This window comes from Haliotis cracherodii, unplaced genomic scaffold (assembly GCF_022045235.1).
Source record: "Haliotis cracherodii isolate W230 unplaced genomic scaffold, xgHalCrac1.p SCAF_17, whole genome shotgun sequence".
In the NCBI taxonomy this organism is placed as follows: Eukaryota; Metazoa; Mollusca; class Gastropoda; order Lepetellida; family Haliotidae; genus Haliotis; species Haliotis cracherodii.
In genome coordinates, this window is record NW_027266272.1 from 5,245,455 (window position 1) to 5,271,134 (window position 25,680).

A 25,680-nucleotide genomic window follows, 5' to 3' on the forward strand; every position below is an offset into this window, starting at 1 on the left:
TTTTAGCGCAAGAATAAGTCTCCAGCAAGCTATGCCGGTCGTAAGAGGCGGCCAAATGGATGGGGTAGTCAGGCTCGGTGACATGGCTGATAGCGTGGCATTGTACCCCGACGGCGTCGGTCGTTGCTGACAATATTAGTCATCTCATTGTCTGGTTGATACTCGATTATTTACAGGCCACCGTCATATTTATGAATGCAGCGTTGAACAACAAACAAGTAAAACCGTCCTGACAGGTTAAGAAAATTATTTTAGAACGATCGCAAAACTGTGAAATGGACAAATGGTGAAGCGCTCGTAAAATATCAAAATCGACGATGTATACATACATTATATCATTATATAAATAATGCTGGTCGTTATGCAGACGGTTTCGTTGTTCTTATACGTTGTATACTCATATAGGATCTCTCTCGTGTCGCGACCGCCTCCGTGGTCTAGTGGATAGAGTGTCTGCCCGGAGAGCGGAATGTCGTGGGTTCGATCCCTGGCCGCGTCTTACCAAAAGTCGTTAAATTAGAGGACGAAGTTACAGGTCGCACAAATGTTGAATTAAAAAAGATATCAAAGTTAAAAACATGAAAAGCATATTTTTTTCAGAAAATAAACTTTGCACTGCACCTCTTCTATTGATTTGAAAACTTTTCCCTATATTTGAAAAAATCCATGGAGTTGTTTTCAAGTTATAGGCTTTAGGTTAGAAGTAATTCTATGTAAAAAAAAATACATGTAGTAATAACTGTATGCTTTCAGAAATCCAAATATTGAAATAAAACTTCGCACAACACCTCTCCTATTGGTATACAATATGTCGTTGTTTTCAAATTGTAGGTCGCACAAATGTCCTCGGAAGGTGGACGGACAGACGGAATTCCTTGGTACTACTATATGTTATAATAAAATGTTTTTCCAGCCTCTGTGACTTTTGTGACAAGTCCAATTAGCATGCTATGATTGATTATTCTAGTATCATTCAAGCTGACTGCCAAACGAAGACCGCCTCCTTTGTCTAGCAGAGCAGTGGAAGGTCGGGGGTTCGATCCTGGCCGTGTCATACCAAAAACACGTTTTGCGATACTACTTATTGTTACCCTGCCTGGCGTTCGGCATGAAGGTAATACAAGCGTATAGTCGACGACATTGCTCCTTAATATCAAATGGCACCAGTTCTGTTCAGTATGTGCTTTATATATAGAGATGCAATGTTTGGCAATCCTTTTAATTCCCATAACACATGAAAAAATCTACAAAATCTTTCAATACATCAATCCCTTAGCATATTGACAAGTTACTTACAAAAGTACGAAAAAGCCAATACATGTTATACCACTTGCCTTACAGAAACTAAGATCATTTGGCAATTAATATTTGTTTGTTTGTTGTATAACGTCACGCTCAGCCAATATTTCAGCTATATGACGGCAGTCTGTATATAATCTAGTCGGGACTACAGAATCTTTGATTAAAATAATGAGCATTGATCTACGCAACTGGGATACGATAACATGCATCAACCAAGTCAGCGAGCCTGAAGACCCGATCCAGTCAGTGGCCTCTTACGACAAGCATGGGTTGCTATAGACACATTCTTACACGGTTACAAAGTATAAGTTAGGCGGAACAGTCTGAAGCATGATTATATTTTACAAGAATTGTCTGGGACAATTTATTCTTTTTGATAAAATCCAAGGCCCCTTCCAGAATATTAAACGGACAATAAGTCACACGGTCCTGCTGAACACTACTGGCGGCCCGGCCTTCGTTGGCAGATGGACAGAACCCAACCGAAACCGACACATGTCCTGACAAATTTGTATCGCGGATCCCGTGAAATTGTTTGTGTCATGTTTTCAGTAGAAATTGCATGTCTTGAAGAGGGGAACATTCTGTTTGTATGGCATGGTAAGAATTTTCTTAGACAATTATTTAATTCCATAAAATCCCATAATATCAAATAGTATGTCCCTTAACTGCATACATAAAGGCACTCATGATTATTTCTGAATCCTCCAGTCCCCGTAATATATATAACGGAATATCTCTCCAGTGGTGGTGTTCCAGCTTTTTATATCTGTGGCGTTGTGTTCTGGACGGTGAAACCGAATCCACAAATGAACAGCATAATTTTTAGCCCGCCAGTCATACAGCTGCCCTTCCTTGTACAACTGGGGCAACTCTCCCCAGTTCGGACGATGCATAGAAGTAGCTTCTGTATGTATCAGATTCGGGAATCTCCTGGCCAAAATGGCTGGAAGCTTAACTGAATGATAAGCCCAGTTCCTATCGTCTAATGTTTTATACTCTTTATGCCATATCCTGAAGAAATCAGCCCATGCTCTTCCAATCATTATTCCATTGCATAAACCATCTGGTGTTTCATATCCCATTGTCACATCATAGTTAAGTAGATGGCCTAACGGTTTGAGTACCATAGCGTCCAAGTCAAAGTAGAACCCTCCATATTCCATAATAGCTTCCAGACGTACCACATCAGTCAGATGCTCAGCAACTGTGACCTTCCGACCACGGATTTCGGTCGGGGTTTCTCGATACACAAGTGTGAGTTCTGGCACTTTGTCCTTCAGCTCCGTCCAGTAAGGCCCCTCTGGGACCATGTCGTGCCAGAACAGGACCTTGTCGGGTTTAAGGAACTTATGTGCAGCAAGAATGGACAAGAGGTGATGGAACCGGAAGGTATTCCCCTTAGCTTTACCTCCGTACCAGGTGAAGTGAGAAATGTTTGGGACGATCCTTTCATTGTGGCTTATATTCAACTTCAAATCCACATCAGATTCCACCCTACTCAGAAAATCCGGAAGGCGTATATATTTGTACACCTTCTCCGATGTGTTGTCTTTGCACAAATTTCCATAGATGCATATTTTTCCTTTAGTAAGCAGTGGTGTCAATTTCCAGTCTCCGTAATAGACATATCTAAATATCTCACCAACGGTAGTGTTCCAATATTTGATATCCTCAGGGTTGTGTTCAGTTTTATGAAACCGTATCCAAAGATGAACAGCGAAGTTATCGGCTCTCCACTTGAACAACTTCCCTTCCGTATACAACACATCCCGTTCGATATAGCTAGGTCGATGCATGGACGTTGCTTCCGTGTGTATCAGATTGGGGTGCGCCTTGGCTAGATGTGCTGGTAGAACTACGGAATGGTAATTCCAGTTGCTGTCATCGAAAGTCTTGTATTCTCGGTGCCAAATCTTCAGGAAATCGGCCCAGGGTTTCCCAATTATTATCCCGTTACATAAACCATCTGGCGCTTCATAACCCATAACTACGTCGTATTTCAACAGAGCGTCCAATGGTTTCAGAACAATAGCATCAAGATCAAAATACATTCCACCATATTCTAGCACTGCTTCTAAACGCACAACATCTGTCAAGTGCTCTGGAACCGCTACCTTCCTGCCACGTATTTCAGACGGGGCTCCGCGGTACACAAGCACAACCTCCGGGACTTTTTGAAGCAGCTCTTTCCAGTAATTTCCATTTGGTACCATGTCATGCCAGAATAATATGTGATCCGGTTTGATAAATTTGTGCGCTGCTAGAACAGCAATAAGGTGATGAAATCGAAATTTATTACCCTTCGTCTGTCCGCCATACCAAGTAAAATGAACAATATTCGGGATGACTCTCACTTGATGATTAATCTTCCGTTTCAGATCTACCGGCGAATCGATATTTTGGAGAAAATCGGCCTGTCTCTGATAGGTATATACTTTAGAGCTGTCATTCGTCCTGCATATGTTATTAAGAATACATGATTTCCTTGAAACAGTACTTGGAGGGCGTGTGCGATTGACATGTTGCCCAGGCAACTGCAGCTTCCAGTCGCCATAGTAGATCCATCTGAACATTTCCCCAACTGTAGTGTTCCATGTCTTAATATCGTTAGGATTATGTTCCACTTTATGAAGTCGAATCCACAAATGGCTGGCATAATTATTTTTCCTCCAGTCATAAAGCTTCCCAACAGTATATAACCTATCCAGCTCCATCCAATTGGGTCTGTGAAGAGAGGTGTATTCAGTGTGCACAAGATTGGGGTACTGCTTTGCTAGCCTTCCAGGAATCTGAACAGAGTGAACGTTCCACTGATGATCTTGAAAAGACTTATATTCCTTGTGCCAGATCTTGAAAAAATCGGCCCATGCCGTACCAATCATGATGCCATTGCACAATCCCCCTGGCGTCTCGTATCCCATGGCAACGTCGAATTTAAGGAGGGGATCCAGGGGCTTGAGTATCATGACATCGAGATCAAAATACATTCCCCCGAATTCCATCACTGCCTCAAGTCTCACCACGTCTGTCACATGTTCCGCCACGACGACTTTCCGCCCTCGAATTTCCGTCGGCCCTTTCCGGAAAACAAGGCACAATTCCGGAACCTTTTCCTTCACCTCTTTCCAGTAATCTCCAGTCGGAACCATGTCGTGCCAAAAATATATTCTACTGGGTTTGATGAATTTATGAGCTGACAAAATAGCCAGCATGTGATGGAACCGGAAGTTGTTTCCTCGTTTCAACCCCCCGTACCACGCGTAATGAACAATATGGGGAACGACCTCTCTCTCGTGGGTGATGTTCCTCTTGAAGTCAATCCCCTTCTCGATGAGTTGGTAGAAATTAGCATGCCGTATGTAGGTATACACGTTCCCGTCAGTGTTGTTTTTGCATATATTCTCCTCAAGACAGTACCGTCCATGCGTGGTGGCTCGATGGATTATAAGGATTTGGTTTCCTGGGAAACTCGGCTTTTCAGGACTGGACTTGACAAAATATTTGGGTACGATGACGTTGTATAAGAGTAGCAGGCACACACATGAAAGCACCACTGCCACGAACCATGATCGGCTGTGTTTCATACTGGGTTAGGTATTCTGTCAAGTTGTCAGCTTTAAGACGGTGTCACTGTGGTAAGACAATTTTCACGTCGCTCAGCAACACCTGAAAAATCGATAATAGGTGAACTGAATTTAAAAAATTAATGCGCTTGAAGGTTAATGTTGCCGATAACTGATACTGTAAGAAGAATATACATTTATAATTAACTGCCGCGACATCACATGACGACACGTTCTTGCTGTGTCACTGAGACCCCATGCACTAAAACCACCTTGTCAGTAGAGACAGTGACAAGGGAGACATTTGATCTTAGTTGGTTGGTTTGTTGTATAACGTCACACTCAGACATATTTCAGCTATATGACGGCGGTCTGTATATAATCGAGTTTGGACTACACAATCCTGTGATTAACATTATGAGCATTGATCTACGCAATTGGGATCGATGACGTGCATCAACCAAATCAGCGAGCCTGACCACCCCATGGGCGGCGGATACAGAATGGGGGGGGGGGGGGGGGGGGGAGAGGAATCTTTATTTCTGTATAAATACTCACCCACCCACCCCCACCCCCACCCCTTTATTTCGAACAAAATCTTTATTTCTATATAAATTACCACCAAAGACAATAAATAGATCTTAATTGTGACCCGGGTTCGATTCCCGACATGGTTACAATGTGTGAAGCCTATTTCTGGTGTCCCCCGCCCCGATATTGCTGGAATATTGCTAAAAGCGGCGTAAAACGATACTCACTAACTTGTACCAATTTCTTGGCAAGAAATACAGGTCCTGTAATTAAAGTCAAATTTCTCAAATCTTACAGTAAAGTACACTACACCATTCCATAACCTTGCAGGACCCTCATACTTCCTGTAAGGACTTTGGAAAGTTCTGTAGGTCATGGGAAACCCCGGTTGTGTGTTCTGTGTGACCTTTTGACGCGGAAGTTTTTCCGTGTATTATTTATGATCAAGTTTGTTAATAACATAATCTCGGGCGACTGTACCCATGTGGTGACTTTAATGCACGTTGCAGATACCTTTGAGTGATATCCCACTAGTCCATTGCTCATTTCGGGTTCAAGGCTCATGCCGATATGAAACACTAAAATTCAAATCCTTTTCAAGGCTTTCAAGCCTTCAATCTATCAATATTTTGTTTTAATCCAGCATAAGATATTCTAGTCATAAGACCAGTAAAAAGAGGTGTGATGATCACAAATCAACTATTTTATTTATTTTCACAACCAACAAATAAAATAAATAAAGTTTGTGATGAATTGTAATACTTTTATAAACACATATAATGCATTTTGTACAAATTCAAACCTTTTCAAGCGATTTTGGTGCTTTTTAAGGCTTTAAATTTGAAACTAAAACTGAAGGCTTTTCAAGAGAGACCTCAAGATTTATGGCCTTTTCAAGCCTGTATGGTGTTTGTTTTGTTTGTTTGTTGTTTAACGCCGCACTCAGAAATATTCCAGCTAAATGACGGCGGTCTGTAAATAATCGAGTCTGGACCAGACAATCCAGTGACTGACTTCATGAGCATCGATCCACGCAATTGGGACCGATGACATGCATCAACCATGTCAGCGAGCCTGAGCATACGACCCCGTTAGTCGCCTCTTACGACGAGCACAGTCGCCTTTTACGGCAAGCATGGGTTCTACCACGGATCTTCACGGTCGGTCAAATGAGTTAATGTAATGACATAATGAACATCGATCTTCGTGCGCGAGTATGTGTGTGTGTGTGTGCGTGCGTGCGTGCGTGTGCTTGCACTAGTCCTGATTCACGCACGTTTTATAGCGCAGCTCACCAAGATACCATGCCGCAGTTTAACATGAATACCCCACTCAGACACAGTATACCGACTCCGAGCCGACCAGTCCTTGGTAGTTTTATTACAACCTATCTATTACAGCCTATCTATTGTTGCAAGTGTGTATGTCGGACATAACAGAATTCTAACGTTCGTTTTTTTGATAATTTGATGACGATGTAAGCAACAGTATCTCCCAAGCAAAACAGGAAGCAGTAAGGCTCAAATGTCACAGCCTGACCTACAGCCTGAGTGCACATTGTACCAACATTGCACCATGCATGCGGGGAATCCTGCATCTAGAGGCTGAAGGCTGGCACTTGACTCAACAGCCTCAGTGTTGTCATTCCGCATCCACAATGATGACAGTTATTCATTATCATATTTGGGGATGGTCGTGGAAAAAGGACATTTCATAATATGATACTAGCGATTTGGTATTATGAGGGACAGTCTTTACAAAATGTACAAGGTGAAGGTGAAATGGGTTTAACGTCGCGTCCAAGATTATTGCACGTAAATAGCGACGTGCATGTACGTGAATGTGTTTGTGTGGCTGCTTGTACTTGTCCGGATGATGCCGATTTATAGTGCTAGCACACGGAGATACCATGCCGCAGTTTAACATGAATACCCCACTCAGACACAGTATACTGACTCCGAGCCGACCAGTCCGTGTTTTAGCCCCTTAACAACAAGTTCTATCTTTTAACGTCTTTTGGTATGACGCGGCCGCGGCCGGGGATCGAACCCCGGACTTTCCGCTCTCCGGGCGGACGCTCAACCACTAGACCACGGAGGCTGTCAAAAAATCTACAAGAGTATGGGGAGGGTCACCCCAAAATATGTCAAGCATTAGAGGAAGGTAATTTGTTTTCAGTGCATTATTGCATACATAGAGAATACTACACTCGTTCTCGTTAGATACCATTTTTACGAAACGAGCGGACTTTCTATGGTATCTGACCAAGCGAAAGCGAGGTCAGATACCATAGAAAGTTCACGAGTTTCGTAAAAATGGTATCTAACGAGAACGAGTGTGGTATTTTATTTATTACCCACGTTAAATATATATTTAAGTGTAAAAACATAACAACTTTCGTTCGTTGACAGACCAAACTAAAACCGGTTGCAAAATCCGGTTGCGCATGAATATTGATATATGCCCAAATATGGGCATTGTTGACATTTCTATGCATACGCATTAACAACATGCGCCTGTCGTTGTGTTTGCAAACAAAACAGCACCGACACTCAAGATCCTTTTGGAAGAAATTCTTCAACTTATGGTAATTAAAGCTCCATGTTGTTAGTACGAAGGACACCTATAAGAAAATTTGAAAAGTCACATTAGCGCCGCGCTTTGAATATCGGACCAACAGTCTGTCACTCGCTCTGCAGGTGTCCCGTCTGTGCAATCAAACTGGTTCGGTTTCCTTGATCTATCAGCTGAATTTATATCATGTTCGTACCATTTTGGAAGAGTGTTCGCCAAAGACATTCATGTTAACTGTACCACCCTATACTGAAGACGTGAAAATCAACAAACTCAAGTCTGCTTGCATGTCAGTTACAGCTTCGAACGATCGAAGGGCAAGGTCACCACCGGAATAAGAAAAGACAACCGTGATCTACTCACAGCTTTTTACGCAAGAGACAGTGAATGTTATTGTTCACATTTGGGATGTTTGGGGCCACAAAATCAGAAGTCAGGCACACTTCCACGGAGTTTTCGAATGATTTGTATCAGAACTGTTCACTTTGAGTAATCTGGTCGTGCAGTCGTGTACGTTCATTCATGAACAACACAGGTCTCCCGAAACAGCGCCACAAAATACGATTCGAAGGGGACACTGATGGCACAACCGGATCATACCAAGTAAGTCTAGATATCTGTCCAGATAGTTTAAACAGACTTCATTTCAAGACGCTTATCCTTACTTTAAATCAAATTGAGAGTTGTGAAAGTGGTCGGGTGGTGGTGGGGACTCTCGCTCTATTGATCAGTAGTCGTACATTGTAAATGGATATAGCTCGATTATATAATGTCTGTAGAAGCTCTATGCGTAACTTATATATAATGCAAACCGAATTTGATGCGTGTGACTATTTTGTTTGGTTTAATAAAGTGTTTGTAAATATCTCTCGTTCTCATTAATTTCTTCAGTTCTGCCTTGTAGTTGCAAAATGAATAACGTCTCGCGATGTTTTATGAATGAAAAAAGTAGTCCCGGTGTGACAGAGGTCACGGTTATCCAATCAAAACGAATAAAACAAGGTCAACCTTGTACGACACACGTGTGACTTACGGATTTAGTATCTTACCACCTGTATCTTCACCACGTGGGTAATAAATAGAGAATACTACAGTCATTCTCGTTAGATACCATTTTTACGAAACGAGTGGACTTTCTATGGTATCTGACCGAGCGAAAGCGAGGTCAGATACCATAGAAAGTTCACGAGTTTCGTAAAAATGGTATCTAACGAGAATGAGTGTGGTATTTTATTTATTACCCACGTTAAATATATATTTAAGTGTAAATACATAACAACTTGCGTTCGTTGACGGACCAAACTGAAACCGGTTGCAAAATCTGGTTGCGCATGAATATTGATATATGACCAAATATGGGCATTGTTGACATGTTTATGCATACGCATTAACAACATGCGCCTGCTGATCTGTTTACAAACAAACCAGCACCGACGCTCAAGATCATTTTGGAAGAAAGTCTTCAACTTATGGTAATTCAAGCGCCATGTTGTTAGTACGCAGGACACCGATAAGAAAATTTGAAATGTCACATTAGCGCCGCGCTTTGAATATCGGACCAACAGTCACACGCATCACACTGCCGGGATCCCGTCTGTGCAATCAAAATGGTTCGGTTTCCTTGATCTATCAGCTGAATTTATATCATGTCCATACCATTTTGGAAGAGGGAAATCAGACTGTTCGCCAAAGACATTCATGTTAACTGTACCACCCTTTACTGAGGACGTGAAAATCAACTAACTCAAATCTGCTTGCATGTCAGTGACAGCTTCGAACGATCGAAGGGCAAGGTCGCCACCGGAATAAGAAAAGACAACCGCGATCCACTCACAGCGTTTTACTCTAGAGATAGGGAATGTTACTGTTCACATTTGGGATGTTTTGGGCCACAAAATCAGAAGTCAGGCACACTTCCACGGAGTTTTTGAATGATTTGTATCGGAACTGTGAACTTTAAGTTATCTGGTCGTGCTGTGTTCGTTCATTCATGAACAACACTTCCCGAAACAGCGCCACAAAATACGCTTCAAAGGGGACACCGATGGCACAACCGGATCATCCCAAGTAAGTCTAGATATCTGTCCAGATAGTTTAAACAGACTTCATTTCACCACGCTTATCCTTTTACGTTACATCAAATTGAAAGTTGCGAAAATGGTCGGGTGCGTCACGCTCAAGGGACGCGCTCGATCGGCAGTCGTACATTGTAAATCGATTTATAGATCTAGCTCGATTATACGTCTGTAGGAGCTCAATGCATAACTTATATAGAATGCAAACCGAATTTGATGCGTGTGACTATCTTGTTTGGTTTAATAAAGTGTTTGTAAATATCTCTCGTGCTCATGAATTTCTTCAGTTCTGCCTTGTAATCGCAAAATGAATGACATCTCGCGATTTTTTATGAATGAAAAAAGTAGTAATTTTGATTATTAATATGTATCCATGTCACAAATCTACAAGAGTATGGGGAGGGTCACCCCAAAATATGTCAAGCATTAGAGGAAGGTAATTTGTTTTCAGTGCATTATTGCATACATAGAGAATACTACACTCGTTCTCGTTAGATACCATTTTTACGAAACGAGCGGACTTTCTATGGTATCTGACCAAGCGAAAGCGAGGTCAGATACCATAGAAAGTTCACGAGTTTCGTAAAAATGGTATCTAACGAGAACGAGTGTGGTATTTTATTTATTACCCACGTTAAATATATATTTAAGTGTAAAAACATAACAACTTTCGTTCGTTGACAGACCAAACTAAAACCGGTTGCAAAATCCGGTTGCGCATGAATATTGATATATGCCCAAATATGGGCATTGTTGACATTTCTATGCATACGCATTAACAACATGCGCCTGTCGTTGTGTTTGCAAACAAAACAGCACCGACACTCAAGATCCTTTTGGAAGAAATTCTTCAACTTATGGTAATTAAAGCTCCATGTTGTTAGTACGAAGGACACCTATAAGAAAATTTGAAAAGTCACATTAGCGCCGCGCTTTGAATATCGGACCAACAGTCTGTCACTCGCTCTGCAGGTGTCCCGTCTGTGCAATCAAACTGGTTCGGTTTCCTTGATCTATCAGCTGAATTTATATCATGTTCGTACCATTTTGGAAGAGTGTTCGCCAAAGACATTCATGTTAACTGTACCACCCTATACTGAAGACGTGAAAATCAACAAACTCAAGTCTGCTTGCATGTCAGTTACAGCTTCGAACGATCGAAGGGCAAGGTCACCACCGGAATAAGAAAAGACAACCGTGATCTACTCACAGCTTTTTACGCAAGAGACAGTGAATGTTATTGTTCACATTTGGGATGTTTGGGGCCACAAAATCAGAAGTCAGGCACACTTCCACGGAGTTTTCGAATGATTTGTATCAGAACTGTTCGCTTTGAGTAATCTGGTCGTGCAGTCGTGTACGTTCATTCATGAACAACACAGGTCTCCCGAAACAGCGCCACAAAATACGATTCGAAGGGGACACTGATGGCACAACCGGATCATACCAAGTAAGTCTAGATATCTGTCCAGATAGTTTAAACAGACTTCATTTCAAGACGCTTATCCTTACTTTAAATCAAATTGAGAGTTGTGAAAGTGGTCGGGTGGTGGTGGGGACTCTCGCTCTATTGATCAGTAGTCGTACATTGTAAATGGATATAGCTCGATTATATAATGTCTGTAGAAGCTCTATGCGTAACTTATATATAATGCAAACCGAATTTGATGCGTGTGACTATTTTGTTTGGTTTAATAAAGTGTTTGTAAATATCTCTCGTTCTCATTAATTTCTTCAGTTCTGCCTTGTAGTTGCAAAATGAATAACGTCTCGCGATGTTTTATGAATGAAAAAAGTAGTCCCGGTGTGACAGAGGTCACGGTTATCCAATCAAAACGAATAAAACAAGGTCAACCTTGTACGACACACGTGTGACGTACGGATTTAGTATCTTACCACCTGTATCTTCACCACGTGGGTAATAAATAGAGAATACTACACTCATTCTCGTTAGATACCATTTTTACGAAACGAGTGGACTTTCTATGGTATCTGACCGAGCGAAAGCGAGGTCAGATACCATAGAAAGTTCACGAGTTTCGTAAAAATGGTATCTAACGAGAATGAGTGTGGTATTTTATTTATTACCCACGTTAAATATATATTTAAGTGTAAATACATAACAACTTGCGTTCGTTGACGGACCAAACTGAAACCGGTTGCAAAATCTGGTTGCGCATGAATATTGATATATGACCAAATATGGGCATTGTTGACATGTTTATGCATACGCATTAACAACATGCGCCTGCTGATCTGTTTACAAACAAACCAGCACCGACGCTCAAGATCATTTTGGAAGAAAGTCTTCAACTTATGGTAATTCAAGCGCCATGTTGTTAGTACGCAGGACACCGATAAGAAAATTTGAAATGTCACATTAGCGCCGCGCTTTGAATATCGGACCAACAGTCACACGCATCACACTGCCGGGATCCCGTCTGTGCAATCAAAATGGTTCGGTTTCCTTGATCTATCAGCTGAATTTATATCATGTCCATACCATTTTGGAAGAGGGAAATCAGACTGTTCGCCAAAGACATTCATGTTAACTGTACCACCCTTTACTGAGGACGTGAAAATCAACTAACTCAAATCTGCTTGCATGTCAGTGACAGCTTCGAACGATCGAAGGGCAAGGTCGCCACCGGAATAAGAAAAGACAACCGCGATCCACTCACAGCGTTTTACTCTAGAGATAGGGAATGTTACTGTTCACATTTGGGATGTTTTGGGCCACAAAATCAGAAGTCAGGCACACTTCCACGGAGTTTTTGAATGATTTGTATCGGAACTGTGAACTTTAAGTTATCTGGTCGTGCTGTGTTCGTTCATTCATGAACAACACTTCCCGAAACAGCGCCACAAAATACGCTTCAAAGGGGACACCGATGGCACAACCGGATCATCCCAAGTAAGTCTAGATATCTGTCCAGATAGTTTAAACAGACTTCATTTCACCACGCTTATCCTTTTACGTTACATCAAATTGAAAGTTGCGAAAATGGTCGGGTGCGTCACGCTCAAGGGACGCGCTCGATCGGCAGTCGTACATTGTAAATCGATTTATAGATCTAGCTCGATTATACGTCTGTAGGAGCTCAATGCATAACTTATATAGAATGCAAACCGAATTTGATGCGTGTGACTATCTTGTTTGGTTTAATAAAGTGTTTGTAAATATCTCTCGTGCTCATGAATTTCTTCAGTTCTGCCTTGTAATCGCAAAATGAATGACATCTCGCGATTTTTTATGAATGAAAAAAGTAGTCCCGGTGTGACAGAGGTCACGGTTATCCAATCAAAACGAATAAAACAAGGTCAACCTTGTACGACATACGTGTGACTTACGGATTTAGTATCTTACCACCTGTATCTTCACCACGTGGGTAATAAAAAAGAAAACGAAACCCAGGGAATAACTGACCGGTCCCTTATTTGGGATGAAAAATAGCCAAACAGATATTTTATGTATGACGTATATTCTGAATAGAAATTAGAATATTTAAAAAGTTGTAAATACGTACATAGCAAATACGATGATGTTTCATACAAAGGTTCAGTCATAGCTTTCTATGACTTTCTAACTATCTTTGATTTTCAGAACGGCTCCAAATATAGAATGAGTGAGTGGGTTGGGTTTAACGCCGCTTTTAACAGTATTCCAGTTATATCACGGCATGTAAGCCCGAAGTGATGCAGGTCTAAGACGTTTACCACTTCTGTGAAACCCACTAGCACGGGTATGGTGCTGACAAACCTAGAAATATAGTCGATACAAACCGGGATTCGAACCCACAATCATAGGTTTCTGGCATGCCCAAGGGATTCAACTCTGCACAGCGAACCGCGGCGCCTTAGACGGATGGGCCACCCGTGCCCCCTACAAATCTAGAGCTGTTAAAATATTTATGTATATAACAGTATGTATCGACGGAGTTATTCCTTTGCAACATGACATCATCATTAGAGAAAATATAACAGTATATCTTGACAGTTCTTTACAGTTATTTTTTAACATTGGGGCACGGGCGGTCCAGTTGTCTAATGCGCCGCCATTCGCTTCGAAGAGTTGCCTCCCTTGGGCACCTTGGGCAGAAACCTGTGATCGTGGCTTCGAATCCTGGTTCGCCCAGATTTAATTTCTAGGTTTGCCAGCACCATATTGATGATCGTCGGTTTCTCCAAAGTGACAAACGTCTCAGACCTGCATCAGTTTAGGCTTTCCTCCCACATTAAGCTGATACGCCTTTATATAACTGTGACATTCAGGGATAGAAACATTTTTAGTCCACTAGTCCTTAAAATGATAACAAGTAGCAAAAGCCTTATAAAGGGAAAATTTCTACCAGTCCTTATAATACCTTAACCATTGGGCGGTTTGGCAAGGACTACAGGACTAGACCAATTTCTAACGCTGGATATTGTACAATATATATATGGTTGCGTGAAAAACGCCCCTTTTCAACTGTGAATTAAGGTGTCAAACACCGAGTGCGCGAAATCAAAATTATGACTATACTCACCCCAATCACCCCCGCTTTAACGTCGTGGAACTAATATGTTATACAGTGCTACGGATTGCGAAATATGGTGAGATTAGTAAAGCGGCTACAGCACTTGTCGACGTTTGAACTTCAAGCAAATGAGGGCGAATTTTGATTATTAATATGTATCCATGTCACATACACGTAACTATTTTAGTATCAGAGAGCCAGTTTGAAAAATAAATCGGATCAGACTGGCCAGCAACGTTAGAAATTGGCACTAGTCCTATAATCCTTGTCATCGTAAGGACCAGTAGAAATTTGCGCGTTTTAAGGGTTTGGCTATATGTTATCATTACCATATGGACTAGTGGACTAAAACTGTTAGTTTCTATCACTGGTCGGAAAGATCCACTTTTCCCCTCTGTGTGGTGTTTGGCGTAATCCTGATATTAATTGTAATTATACTGTAAAAAACAGGTACTGTAGTATTTCCTTCTTTCACCCAAGTTATCGTTTTCCTCGTATGACAATTTGCCTACTATACTGCTTTTTGGCGACCACCAATCCCCGTTATTGCGCACGCTCATGATCGCATCTCGTTTTATTTTCGCTTGTATTCATTAGAAGAGGGAAATAATTATCTAAAAATGATGAAGGAAATTGACTCTTTGTTAGGAAACATTTTTTTCAAAAAGACACTTCCTAATCACGCTGCTCAAATGCACGTGTCACGTGACTAATTCGTGTGTTCTTTCACCGCGATGACGCATATTGAGTTATGGTTTTGCTCAGTATATGATTAATGTAATTTGTATAACTGAAGCAGTGCGCGTGATCACGTTGCTGGACAATACCTGGCGCAGTCAGTTGACGGAAGATTCTATTTAAACTGTTTTGATTCTCTCTCGCAGAGTTATAAATAAATGAAATCAGCTCAAACCGTTTCCCTGGACAGAAAACGTGACAAGAGCCCAGTAGGGCTGGGGCGGGTAACTCGGGTACTCGGGTCGGGTGGGTCACGAACAGGACCCGGGGATCCACGGGACTACCCGGACCCGTGTGATATATTGTTTATGTCAAAATCTCACTGTAGCTCAGAGGTTACAATACGTGTCGCTAATGTTCGCATTTCCTTCTGACGATACATCCATTCCTTTTGACTTGCATATGTTTTAGTAAAGATAACGCTTCAGTCAACTTCCGTGTACGCATGATCTGATCGTTTGACTTGTACATGTATCTAAACAGTTACTGCCTGGGCTGCGGTGAAACAATTCCCAACTCTTGAGACTTGCAGTGGGTACCCGGGTAGGGTCGGGTAATAGGGGGTCGGATACCCGGGTCGTAGATTTGGACTAATCCCAGCCCATGTCCAGCCACTGAGCATCATTTACCTTGGTCTGCATCCTTGCAAGCAGCGAGCACTGACGGGCATCAATTTCCAGAAATTGATTATTTTATTACATTGCCTATCGACAAATTGCACGTGTCATTTAAATATACTATTTGTCTAGAGACTGGAACATCTTTAAACAATAGGTTCAGTTTGGGCTCACGAGGTCTTCTGAATGATAAGCCTAGCTAGCCTAACCCCAATCTTACGCCAGCTACTTACGGTGCTCTATGTCAGAAATAACATATTCAAACGAAAATAGAGTCCCCAAACGGTAATATGCAGTTGACAACTCGCGAATATAGTACAAACACACAATAAATATCATACGGAATATGAGAAATTACCATAGGAAAGCATTTACCTCTTAATATGTGGGCTATAATGCAAGACTTCTCTGTCCTTCGGCTGAGCGGTCAAGGACAGACCTAAGGGAGATCACTCTATATGACAGAAATGTGCCAGATTTTATTTCTGCTGCAGTTGAAACATCGTAAACGATGTTAACTTTCAACCTATCTAAACACAACACTGCTGGGCAGAAGTATACACTTTAAAGTGGAATTTGAAAAACAATACGTTATCATTTTGTTACTAGTTCTAGGTTGAAAACAGTCACCGAAACACTAACGATTTGAGGCCGAACACACAACTATGATACGGGAATATATGACCATCGTATAACCATTTCATTTGTTTCATTTTCAGCCATCATGAAACATGGGTGGATTAATAGAGTGCGAAAACCACTGAGTTCAAGATTAAAGAGTCTAAATGATCAGAAACAACGCTTCTGTATGTAGTCGTGTTACGGTACGCCGGTAGTCGCATGGGTTTTCCCGGGAATGTGGAAGTAGTCCGTCAATGTTTACGTCATTTCATCAGTCTCGTAAAACACCTATGAGCGTCAAATTGTGTCGATCATACGTTTATGAACGTCAGTTTTACGGTCAAATGACAGGCCTCTCTTCCGATAATAAAGCCGTATATCATGTAAACTAAACATAAACAAATATTTATTGTTTAACGTTTCACTCAGCTATATTCCAGTCAGCTATATTCGGTCTGTAAATAATCGATTCTGGCCTAGACTATCCAGAGATTGACATCGTGAGCATCGATCTTAAGAATACGATGACATGAAATTAACCGCGTTACCGAGTTTAGTCGCCTCTATAGCGACAAGCAGAGACTTCTGGGAATCTATATTCTTATACCCGAAACACCCACGGGTCGATGTTGAGCCTCTTATTATAAATAAATAACAATTGGATGCTTTTACATATGAAATGTTGTTGCAATGAGTTTATGACAGACACTATCGTTAACAGCGTGTATCTCTGTGATTGTACAACACTATCTGACACTGATAACAAATATTCATGTTTAATGATAATGTAAATCGTGATGCGCTTTAAAGCACAAATTTAAACTATTCAGCACAATATGACAAAAGCATTTCGTACCAACTGTACTCACATGTACACGTGCTTACTGCTCGTCTCCTACCTGGATAACAAACAAAACATATAAATTTAACAGCTTATTTCAAATTCGAGATAAAAATACATAGCGCCATCTCGAACTCCCAATCTGACTTTACAATAGAACTGTGTACCATGATATCGAAGTTTGAATTTGCCACCGTGACAGCTTTAAGAAATCTTAATTAGAATTTTACTTAACTGTAAACAATTCTCCTCGATACAGGTTGAGGAATCCGTAATGAAGTCAAAGAAAGTGATCATTTGCAACATTGTCAGGCTTAGTTTCATCCACAGAAACCACGGACCTTTTTCGCAAAACTAAAATTCAACTCAATCCTTCACTTGTTTTTCTGTCACAATGTTTATTGATTATTACCTGCGAAATACATTTCAATTAGTCATCGAGATACATTTCAATTAGCCACACCTTACACCTGTTGTATTCTGAATTGATCATCTATGCAATCGTATTTCTATGGATCTATAATACACAGTCTGTTAGTCAGTTTTATTTCGCATATTGACTTTCTACATAGGTGAACAGGGACATTTATTTTACATGCAAACAACATGTTATTCAGGAAAATATAATTACATGATAGGGGTTTGTGAACACACAAATAATTATTTATTCAAACACCTCTTCCTTTAAAAAACATATATATTAACACACACAAATGGTTTTTACAAACAACAATTGATTTTATGCTTCCAAACAAACCACACCCAAGCTATTGTTGAATTTTAAAATGTAGCCAAGGTAAATGTATCCACAATCATATTTAATCACAAATAGCGTTCTGTTCTATATAAATGTAACAAGTGAACTAACCATTTCAGTGGATCTCAACATGGACAAAACTGTTGGAGATGTTCAATGAGTGAATGTTTATTTAATGAAGTAAAAACGTAGATTCTTTCTTTTGGTAAATACATGTAGCTGTACATCTTATAGATGTTCCAAGAGAAAATGATATTATATCTGCCTATATACCACTTTATAGCGTCTCAGATCGCGGTATGTAAAGAAAACTTGGTGCTCAAAGTGAAGCCCTTTTCCCTCTACATTGATGATACATCTGTGTGTTTAAAGTTGATTTTGACAGCCCGGGCCAAGTCGGACCCACCACAAGCCAAACACTTTGGTAGAGACTATGTTGAGAATGTAGAGGGGAAAGGGCTTCACTTTGAGCACCAAGTTTTCTTTAAATACGATGTACTGTGACATTATGAAAGTGTTTTATAGGTAGATACAACACTAAGCTACAGATATTAACACATATGATGATACATCTGTGTGTATAATTGATTTTGACAGCCCGGGACAAGTCGGACCGAGCACAAGCCAAACACTTCTGATAGAGACTATGTTGAGAATGTAGAGGGAAAAGGGCTTAACTTTGAGCACCTTGTTTTCTTTCAAAACCGCGATCTGAGACACTATAAAGAGATATTTAGGTGGTTATAATACTAATCTATAGGTGTGAATCCATTTCATGTTACATCTGTGAGGTTTAAGTTGATTTTGACAGCCCGGGCCAAGTCGGACCGAACACTTGTGAGACTGTTGAGAGTATGGGGAGAAGAGGTCTACTTTAACCAACGTGTCTGCTTTATACACGATGAACAGTGACATTATTAAGTGGTATTTACATAGATATAGTACTACCCTATAAATATAAACGCTATGCCGACAGATGGAAATTTGTATCGCGATAGCTAGAAGTATTTGATACGTTTCAAATCCTATTTCGTTTAACGATTGCTCTTTTACATGTTACCTAGATCAGCGACGCTTACACACAGCTCCACTTTCGGGATTTCAAACGATTTACTCCGAAATACATAATTATGTTTCACGTTTTTGGTTGGTGATTGTTCATTAATGTCATGTGTGTATGTTGCATCAATAATATGTAGGTATGATCGCCGATAATGAAGTAATTAGCCAATAACACTTTGGCCCATCTTGGCCCGGTGATGCGCTTTAAAGCACAAATTGAAACTATTCAGCACAATATGACAAAAGCATTTCGTAACAACTGTACTCACATGTACACGTGCTTACTGCTCGTCTCCTACCTGGATCTTCAAATTAAGACCGCATACAAAATAGTAACTATGACAACGCAACAGTTTGCTTCAGGTGATAACATCAATCATCAACTATCTCCCAGCAATATGACGATTGACACCCCAACAGTAATTTAATATGATAAATGTAGTATAACTGCAAGACGATTAGAAAGGAATACGAAACCTCTCATAAATATATTAATTTGAAGCATTATATATAGGTCGGATTGTTTTTTTTATCTTAACAATTTTGGATACAAAAATGTACGATTTGTCATAATTACGATTTGAAAGGGATAACTGAATTGAATAGATCTCGAATTCTCCCTTACCTTGCGCAAGGGACGACTCAGTGGGACTGGTGGCCATATGCATATGACGGTTGAGTTGGAAAAGTATTTATATAGATTTACACCGGATGAACACCCAACATCTGACTTGGTCAGCGTGGCATTGTATCCTAAGTGACGTCAAGACCTCTGCACTTTCAGACATCTGTATTGCCATTCTATGTAATCTCTAAATATTCAAAGCACATCATTTCCCGACATTCCTTTTGAACCGGGTCCAGTTTCACAAGCGGTCGTTGCGGTATAGCGGATGTAATGGCGACTCACCAATAAAGTCAGTCCTACGGCAATCGTTGCGCTGCGATCGCTTTGAAACAGGAAGGTTTTATATTCATGTACCGTGATTAACGTTTTAAAAATAAGGTTTAGAAGTGTTTATCCGAAATATATTAAAAAATACTAGTACGCAGCAACTGTTTGAAAATATAGTTGCAACACGTACTGTGACTGTAAACAAAAGCTGTAGCATCTGCCCGTGGCAAGGGAGTTAACTGAGTGTAAAAGTCCAGTTCATACAGTTTATAGTATATGTCTTACACAGTTTGTAATGTATGCCTTATACAGTTTGTAATATATGCCTTATACAGTTTGTAATATATGCCTTATGCAGTTTATAATATATATGCTATTACAGTTTGTAATACATATATACGATATACAGTTTGTCATATATATGTTTTTTTTACAGTTTGTAATGTATGCCTTATACAGTTTATAATATATATGTCTTATACAGTTTATAATACATATGTTATATACAATTTGTAATTTATGCCTTATACAGTTTGTAATATATGCCTAATACAGTTTATAATATACGTCTTATTCAGTTAATAATATGAGCCTAGACTCAAAACACTCTGAGTGATCAAAGCCTGGGTCCAAATCACTTTGGTCCTGAGCCTCTGACACAGGTTTGGCCTGCAAGCCGGTCAGGTACTACCCCCAGCCGGGTACAGAATGGACGCGTTAAATTAAAGGGGTGGGGAGACCTGTTTTGTATTTGTAATACAGGTATAAATTCTATGTTTGTCCAGGGTATGGCTGGTGGGGGCGTGTCGAGTAACCGTGATCTAACATCATTTCTATAATTATAACATTGTAAAATGTCCCTGCCGTTATAAAGACAAATATCGATTGATCTTTATTGACAATTAGTGCTAATGAACCAGAACAATGTTTGTCTCACCTACAGTCACTCATCTCACAACTACATGCACCTGCGGTAGATTATTGCATAAGGCTTGTCAGCAGTCCGTAAGTGACACGGATTCACATAGTCAATAACATGTAGACTCATTTTTGCAGTGCGAATTCAAGACTGCAATAGGATATTGTGATTTGGAGAAAAAAAAACTATTGTCACCGTCAGAGTTGGATATATCGGCAAGATTAAATCATGATACCGCCAAAGTGAACGGAGTAAGTACGATCGATGCTTCATCAGCTAATATTCTAAACAAGGAAATGTCTCACAACGAATCATTTAAAGTACCGAAACGCGAACAATAAACTCAATAGAAGAAATGGCATGTTTCGCGCATCGTTTTCTCACCGAATAGTGAACTCAGTTTGTGATATACAGGGCCTTTGTCACATTTCCGTTATTTATTGAAAAGGAATATATATACAACGGTGTTACTATCTATAATTGTGCAAAGTTGTAGGTACCCATGCGAAATGCACTTTAAGGTCTTTGCCAAACGGTTTATAAAGTTATGTGGCGTGCAAACACGTTGCTGTAACCAAATATAACCATATCCACATTCATAAAATATGTCTTTAACTGACCAGCGTCAAATACTATGCCAAAAATGAAGGGGACATTGGGAATCATCAAGACATAACTTCTAATCTATATCGTATTGGCAAATGGAAATGTTAAGATCATATCTGCTGTAGGCGCAGACATTGAATGGACTCTAATGGTTGGTGTGATGAGATGGTAGCGCACTACGCCACTAATATGGGGGAAAACCAACCAGACATGCATGAATTCTTCGAGGCGTGCTCTGATTCAACCAATGACAGCTTGTTTCACTCATGAGTGGGGACAACACCGAGGTCATTGAGGGTGGTGAGTGGCGGGTGGCCTTTGACGTTGACGTACACGTCTGCCAATGACGTCCCAGACGTGTTCAATGGGAGGGAGAGGTCAGGACTGAGTGCTCGCCAGGCCATGACATGGATGTTTTGCTGCTGGAGGAATTAGGTCACAATCCTGGCACGATGAGCACGTGCATTATCTTTAAGATGAAACGTTGCCCAGCACGTTGTGCTGCAATTATGTCCCGATAGCATTGACCTGTGACTGCCAAGGACAATATGGAGCCCTGTTCGGCCAGTCAATGTGATACGACCCCATACCCTTTTTCACCCAACACCCAAAACGATCATGCTGTACGGCGTTAATGGCCACAAAACTCCCAATAGGACGTCTCCAAACTCGACTCATTCGGTCATGGAAATCGAGAGTGATCCTCGATTCGTGAGAAAACATGACCAACGTCGATTATCCCAGTGCTGACGTTCCCCACACCGCTGGCGTCTCTGATTCAAATCACGTGCATTAAGTTGTGGGATGACACGTGGACGTAGTGAGCGCAAATGTGCAGACGATTTCGCACCGTCTGGCATTTACTCTTATCCTGTCGGGGCGATCAGGTAGCCTAGTAGCCTTGGGCGTCCAGCGCCGCGTCGATCTTCGGCGTAATGTGTTTGTTAGCCTAGTGGTTAACGCGTTCGCTCGTCACGCCGAAGATCCGGGTTCGATTCCCGACATGGGTACAAAGTGTGAATCCCATTTCTGGTGTCCCCCGCCGTGATATTGCTGGAATATTGCTAAAAGCGGCGTAAAACCATACTCACTCACTAATGGTGCGGGGTTTTTTCTCACAAACCTGTAGAATAAACCTGATGCCAAGTGCCGTGACAACCCAGAGTTATTCTGATGAAATCCTACGGCCTACACAGTTCTCATACTTTTTATATTGTCATGTTCCGTGTAATGTTTATATATTGAACACATGTCAACTGTCGTCCTGTGTCTCTGTGTCATCACTCATCAAGCGTCCGGGTGTGCAGATCAAGTCGCTTTGCTTTTTTAATGAACATAGCTGAATAAAGATCAAGCTGACCTGTTTTTTATGAGTGTGCAATGGGAGTAGTATTTATTTATCACGCATAATTGAGCGGCGGAGGAAATTGAGATACGAAGCCATTTTTATCATTTCATGTCGGAATGAAAATTCAGGGCGGGCGGGAGATGGAAACACTAGATGCATTAATAAACTAGCGGGCAAAAAAACCGCCACCCAATAAATAATGGTTGTCATAGTGCACCCCTGGGACCAACTTGGACGCAGGCCTCGGAAATACCGTTTTTGAATAATTGGTTTTTTTATAATATAACATCAACTGTTACTAAATTTTGCGTCTGTTTTATTTTAGACCAGAAAATTGTTTGGTTGCGTTTCTTTTGCCCGTTAGTCTATATACTAGCAGAAGAAAAGTATTTATAAAAATTAATTTATTCTGAAATTAAATATGCATCTTTCAATACATATTCTCATCACGAGTGTCTTTGTCATATGGGAAATATCAACCTAGTCTCAGTATACCTGAATTTTTCACGCGCAAAGTTATTTTTTTATATTCGCATTATAGGTGAGGTGAGGTGAAATGGGGTTTAACGTCGCGTCCAAGATTATTGCATTTATATAGCCACGTGCATCACAAGACCAAGGAGCGTCCATTCCAATTTGGAATGAACGTTGGATTGCTTTGGAAAGATCGCTCATTCCAACCTTTCCAAAGCTTGGAAGGATCGATCTTTACGGAAAATCCAAAATTGGATTGGCAACATTTCCAAACAGGAAATGTAAGTAAAAATATGTTTTATTAGTAATTTGAACAATAAAAAGACTATGAATTATCTATTGAGTTTAAACTATATATAATAAATAATAAACTTATCTCAAACATTCACTACTTGTCTGTCTAGCGAGGGGCTTTTACAGTCGCATTCTCCCCAAGGTGAAAGAGAGACCCGCACTTGACTCGACAAGACAATAATAGGTCTCAAGATTAAGTTTTCGGCTGGATGGCAGCTGCCATTTAATTATAAAACAGACAGTCGTCTAGACGGCTCACATGTAAGTGCGCCGACATGTGCCTAAGATCATAAAATGGACAATCTTTGGTAACATCTAATTTATTGTTGTCTCACGCCAGAGCTTTGAATAATTCTGTTCATTGAAAAATTGGAATTCAGGAAGTTATCTATAATTGTTTTACTTAACATAAGATAAGATAAGTTGTTTACAACATAATATTATGATGTCAGGACGTACTACAGTCAAAACCATATATTTTAAAATCAATTTAATGACAGACTATGATTTCCAAGTCCCGATTATCAAATCAATGAGGTAGCAGTTTCACCACATGTGCACAGACCGCCTATACTTATATATATATTTTTCATAACTATTCTCCAGTTAAAGTCCTATCCTCTTATCAAATAATAATCTGTGAGAGTGATCATATTTAACGAAACTCATTCCCATCAAAGAATACAGAACAAATGAAGAATTCATCACGAAGCAGATTTACATACATTTTCGAATAGCACTTAAACTTTTATCATTGTCCATATTGATATAATAATATATACATATATACAAAACAGGATATGCATTTAATAAATATTTACCATAATATGGATTTCCGAATATATAAACGACTTCAACGTTGATATTTCAGACAAAAACAAAGTCTCCTTTCTTTTAACGTTCAGGGGAAAAGGGTTTGCTTTCACAAATGAACATTTGTTTTCACCAATTGACAATCAAATCAAGCCAAAAACACGAAAAATATATATATATGGTTAACGACCGTCATTTTACAGCGAGGGGGAAAATTCGTCTGTTTTAACTGCCTTCACAAAAACATTCCAGCCCTTAATTAACGAGGCAGCTGTGACGTAGTAGCATTACATTCGCTGAGTTTGCAGCATATAAGATGTGTGTAATCTGTGGAGTAACTAAAGTAATATTACGTCTGAAATCTTACTTGCATGGTTGTTTTAATAGAAAACTTACGTTTTAAAAACACAATTGTTCTCATGTAATGTTTTTAGGTTTGGTTTATACATACTAGAGAAGATTTTTTATACATATAAAACTGATCGAAAATACAGCTGAACAATAGAAAAAACAAAATAGGAGTTGTGAATATTGACACATTTTAATTACATCACTGTGTCAATAATTATTGACTGATTCCGTCAAACAACTGTCAAACCATTTATTGCCATGTACGTACATGTACACAGGAAGTCGGCGCTGTCGGAGGCCCCAGGTAAATAAACATCGTGGTTTTATGACGGGAGATCAGACGAACCGTGAACCAGGGGCATGCGACGTAATTACACCTAAAGGTGGTAGAACCAGGGTATTGTCTCTTGGACTGGCTAATTGACCGTACATATAATTGGTAAATATATTCGTTTTGACACCCGTGTTTCATGCGCATCCCGGCTCATAAGCAGAATACAGACAATTGAGGCCCTGTGATCAGCGGAGCGTGAACAACATGGATGCCGCCTTTCGGCCGTGCCGAACAGTCAAGCTGCGATCTCGGAACTGAATCCAATTGCAAGCGGAGACAAGATTACTTCCCTTACCCAAACATGATCGTTGCTTAGAAATGTTCAAATCTATCTTCAGTAAATCATGAAATTAATGCGAGCATGACATTTATGCGAAAAATGCGACTGTCAGTCCCTCTGATTATTTTAATATGTTTCATTTCATCATGATAAAAAAGTCAGTCA

General features: G+C 40.3%; 1 protein-coding gene across 2 annotated transcripts in view; it reads right to left on the reverse strand.

The window, feature by feature from the left end:
- Positions 1–1,247: 1,247 nt before the first annotated feature.
- The window catches only part of LOC139464268 (uncharacterized), a 30,457-nt gene continuing 6,024 nt past the window's right edge, over positions 1,248–25,680 (reverse strand). Inside the window, exons 2-3 of one of the 2 annotated variants that reach the window (XM_071245790.1) lie at positions 17,411–17,440; positions 1,248–4,971 (exon numbers count right to left, since the gene is read on the reverse strand). In XM_071245790.1, the coding sequence (XP_071101891.1) occupies positions 1,995–4,889 (2,895 nt within the window). In that variant the 5' untranslated portion in view covers positions 4,890–4,971; positions 17,411–17,440 and the 3' untranslated portion in view covers positions 1,248–1,994. Of the gene's footprint in view, positions 4,972–16,295; positions 16,335–17,410; positions 17,441–25,680 lie in introns of those variants that run through there. The other variant, XM_071245791.1, reaches the window with a different exon arrangement.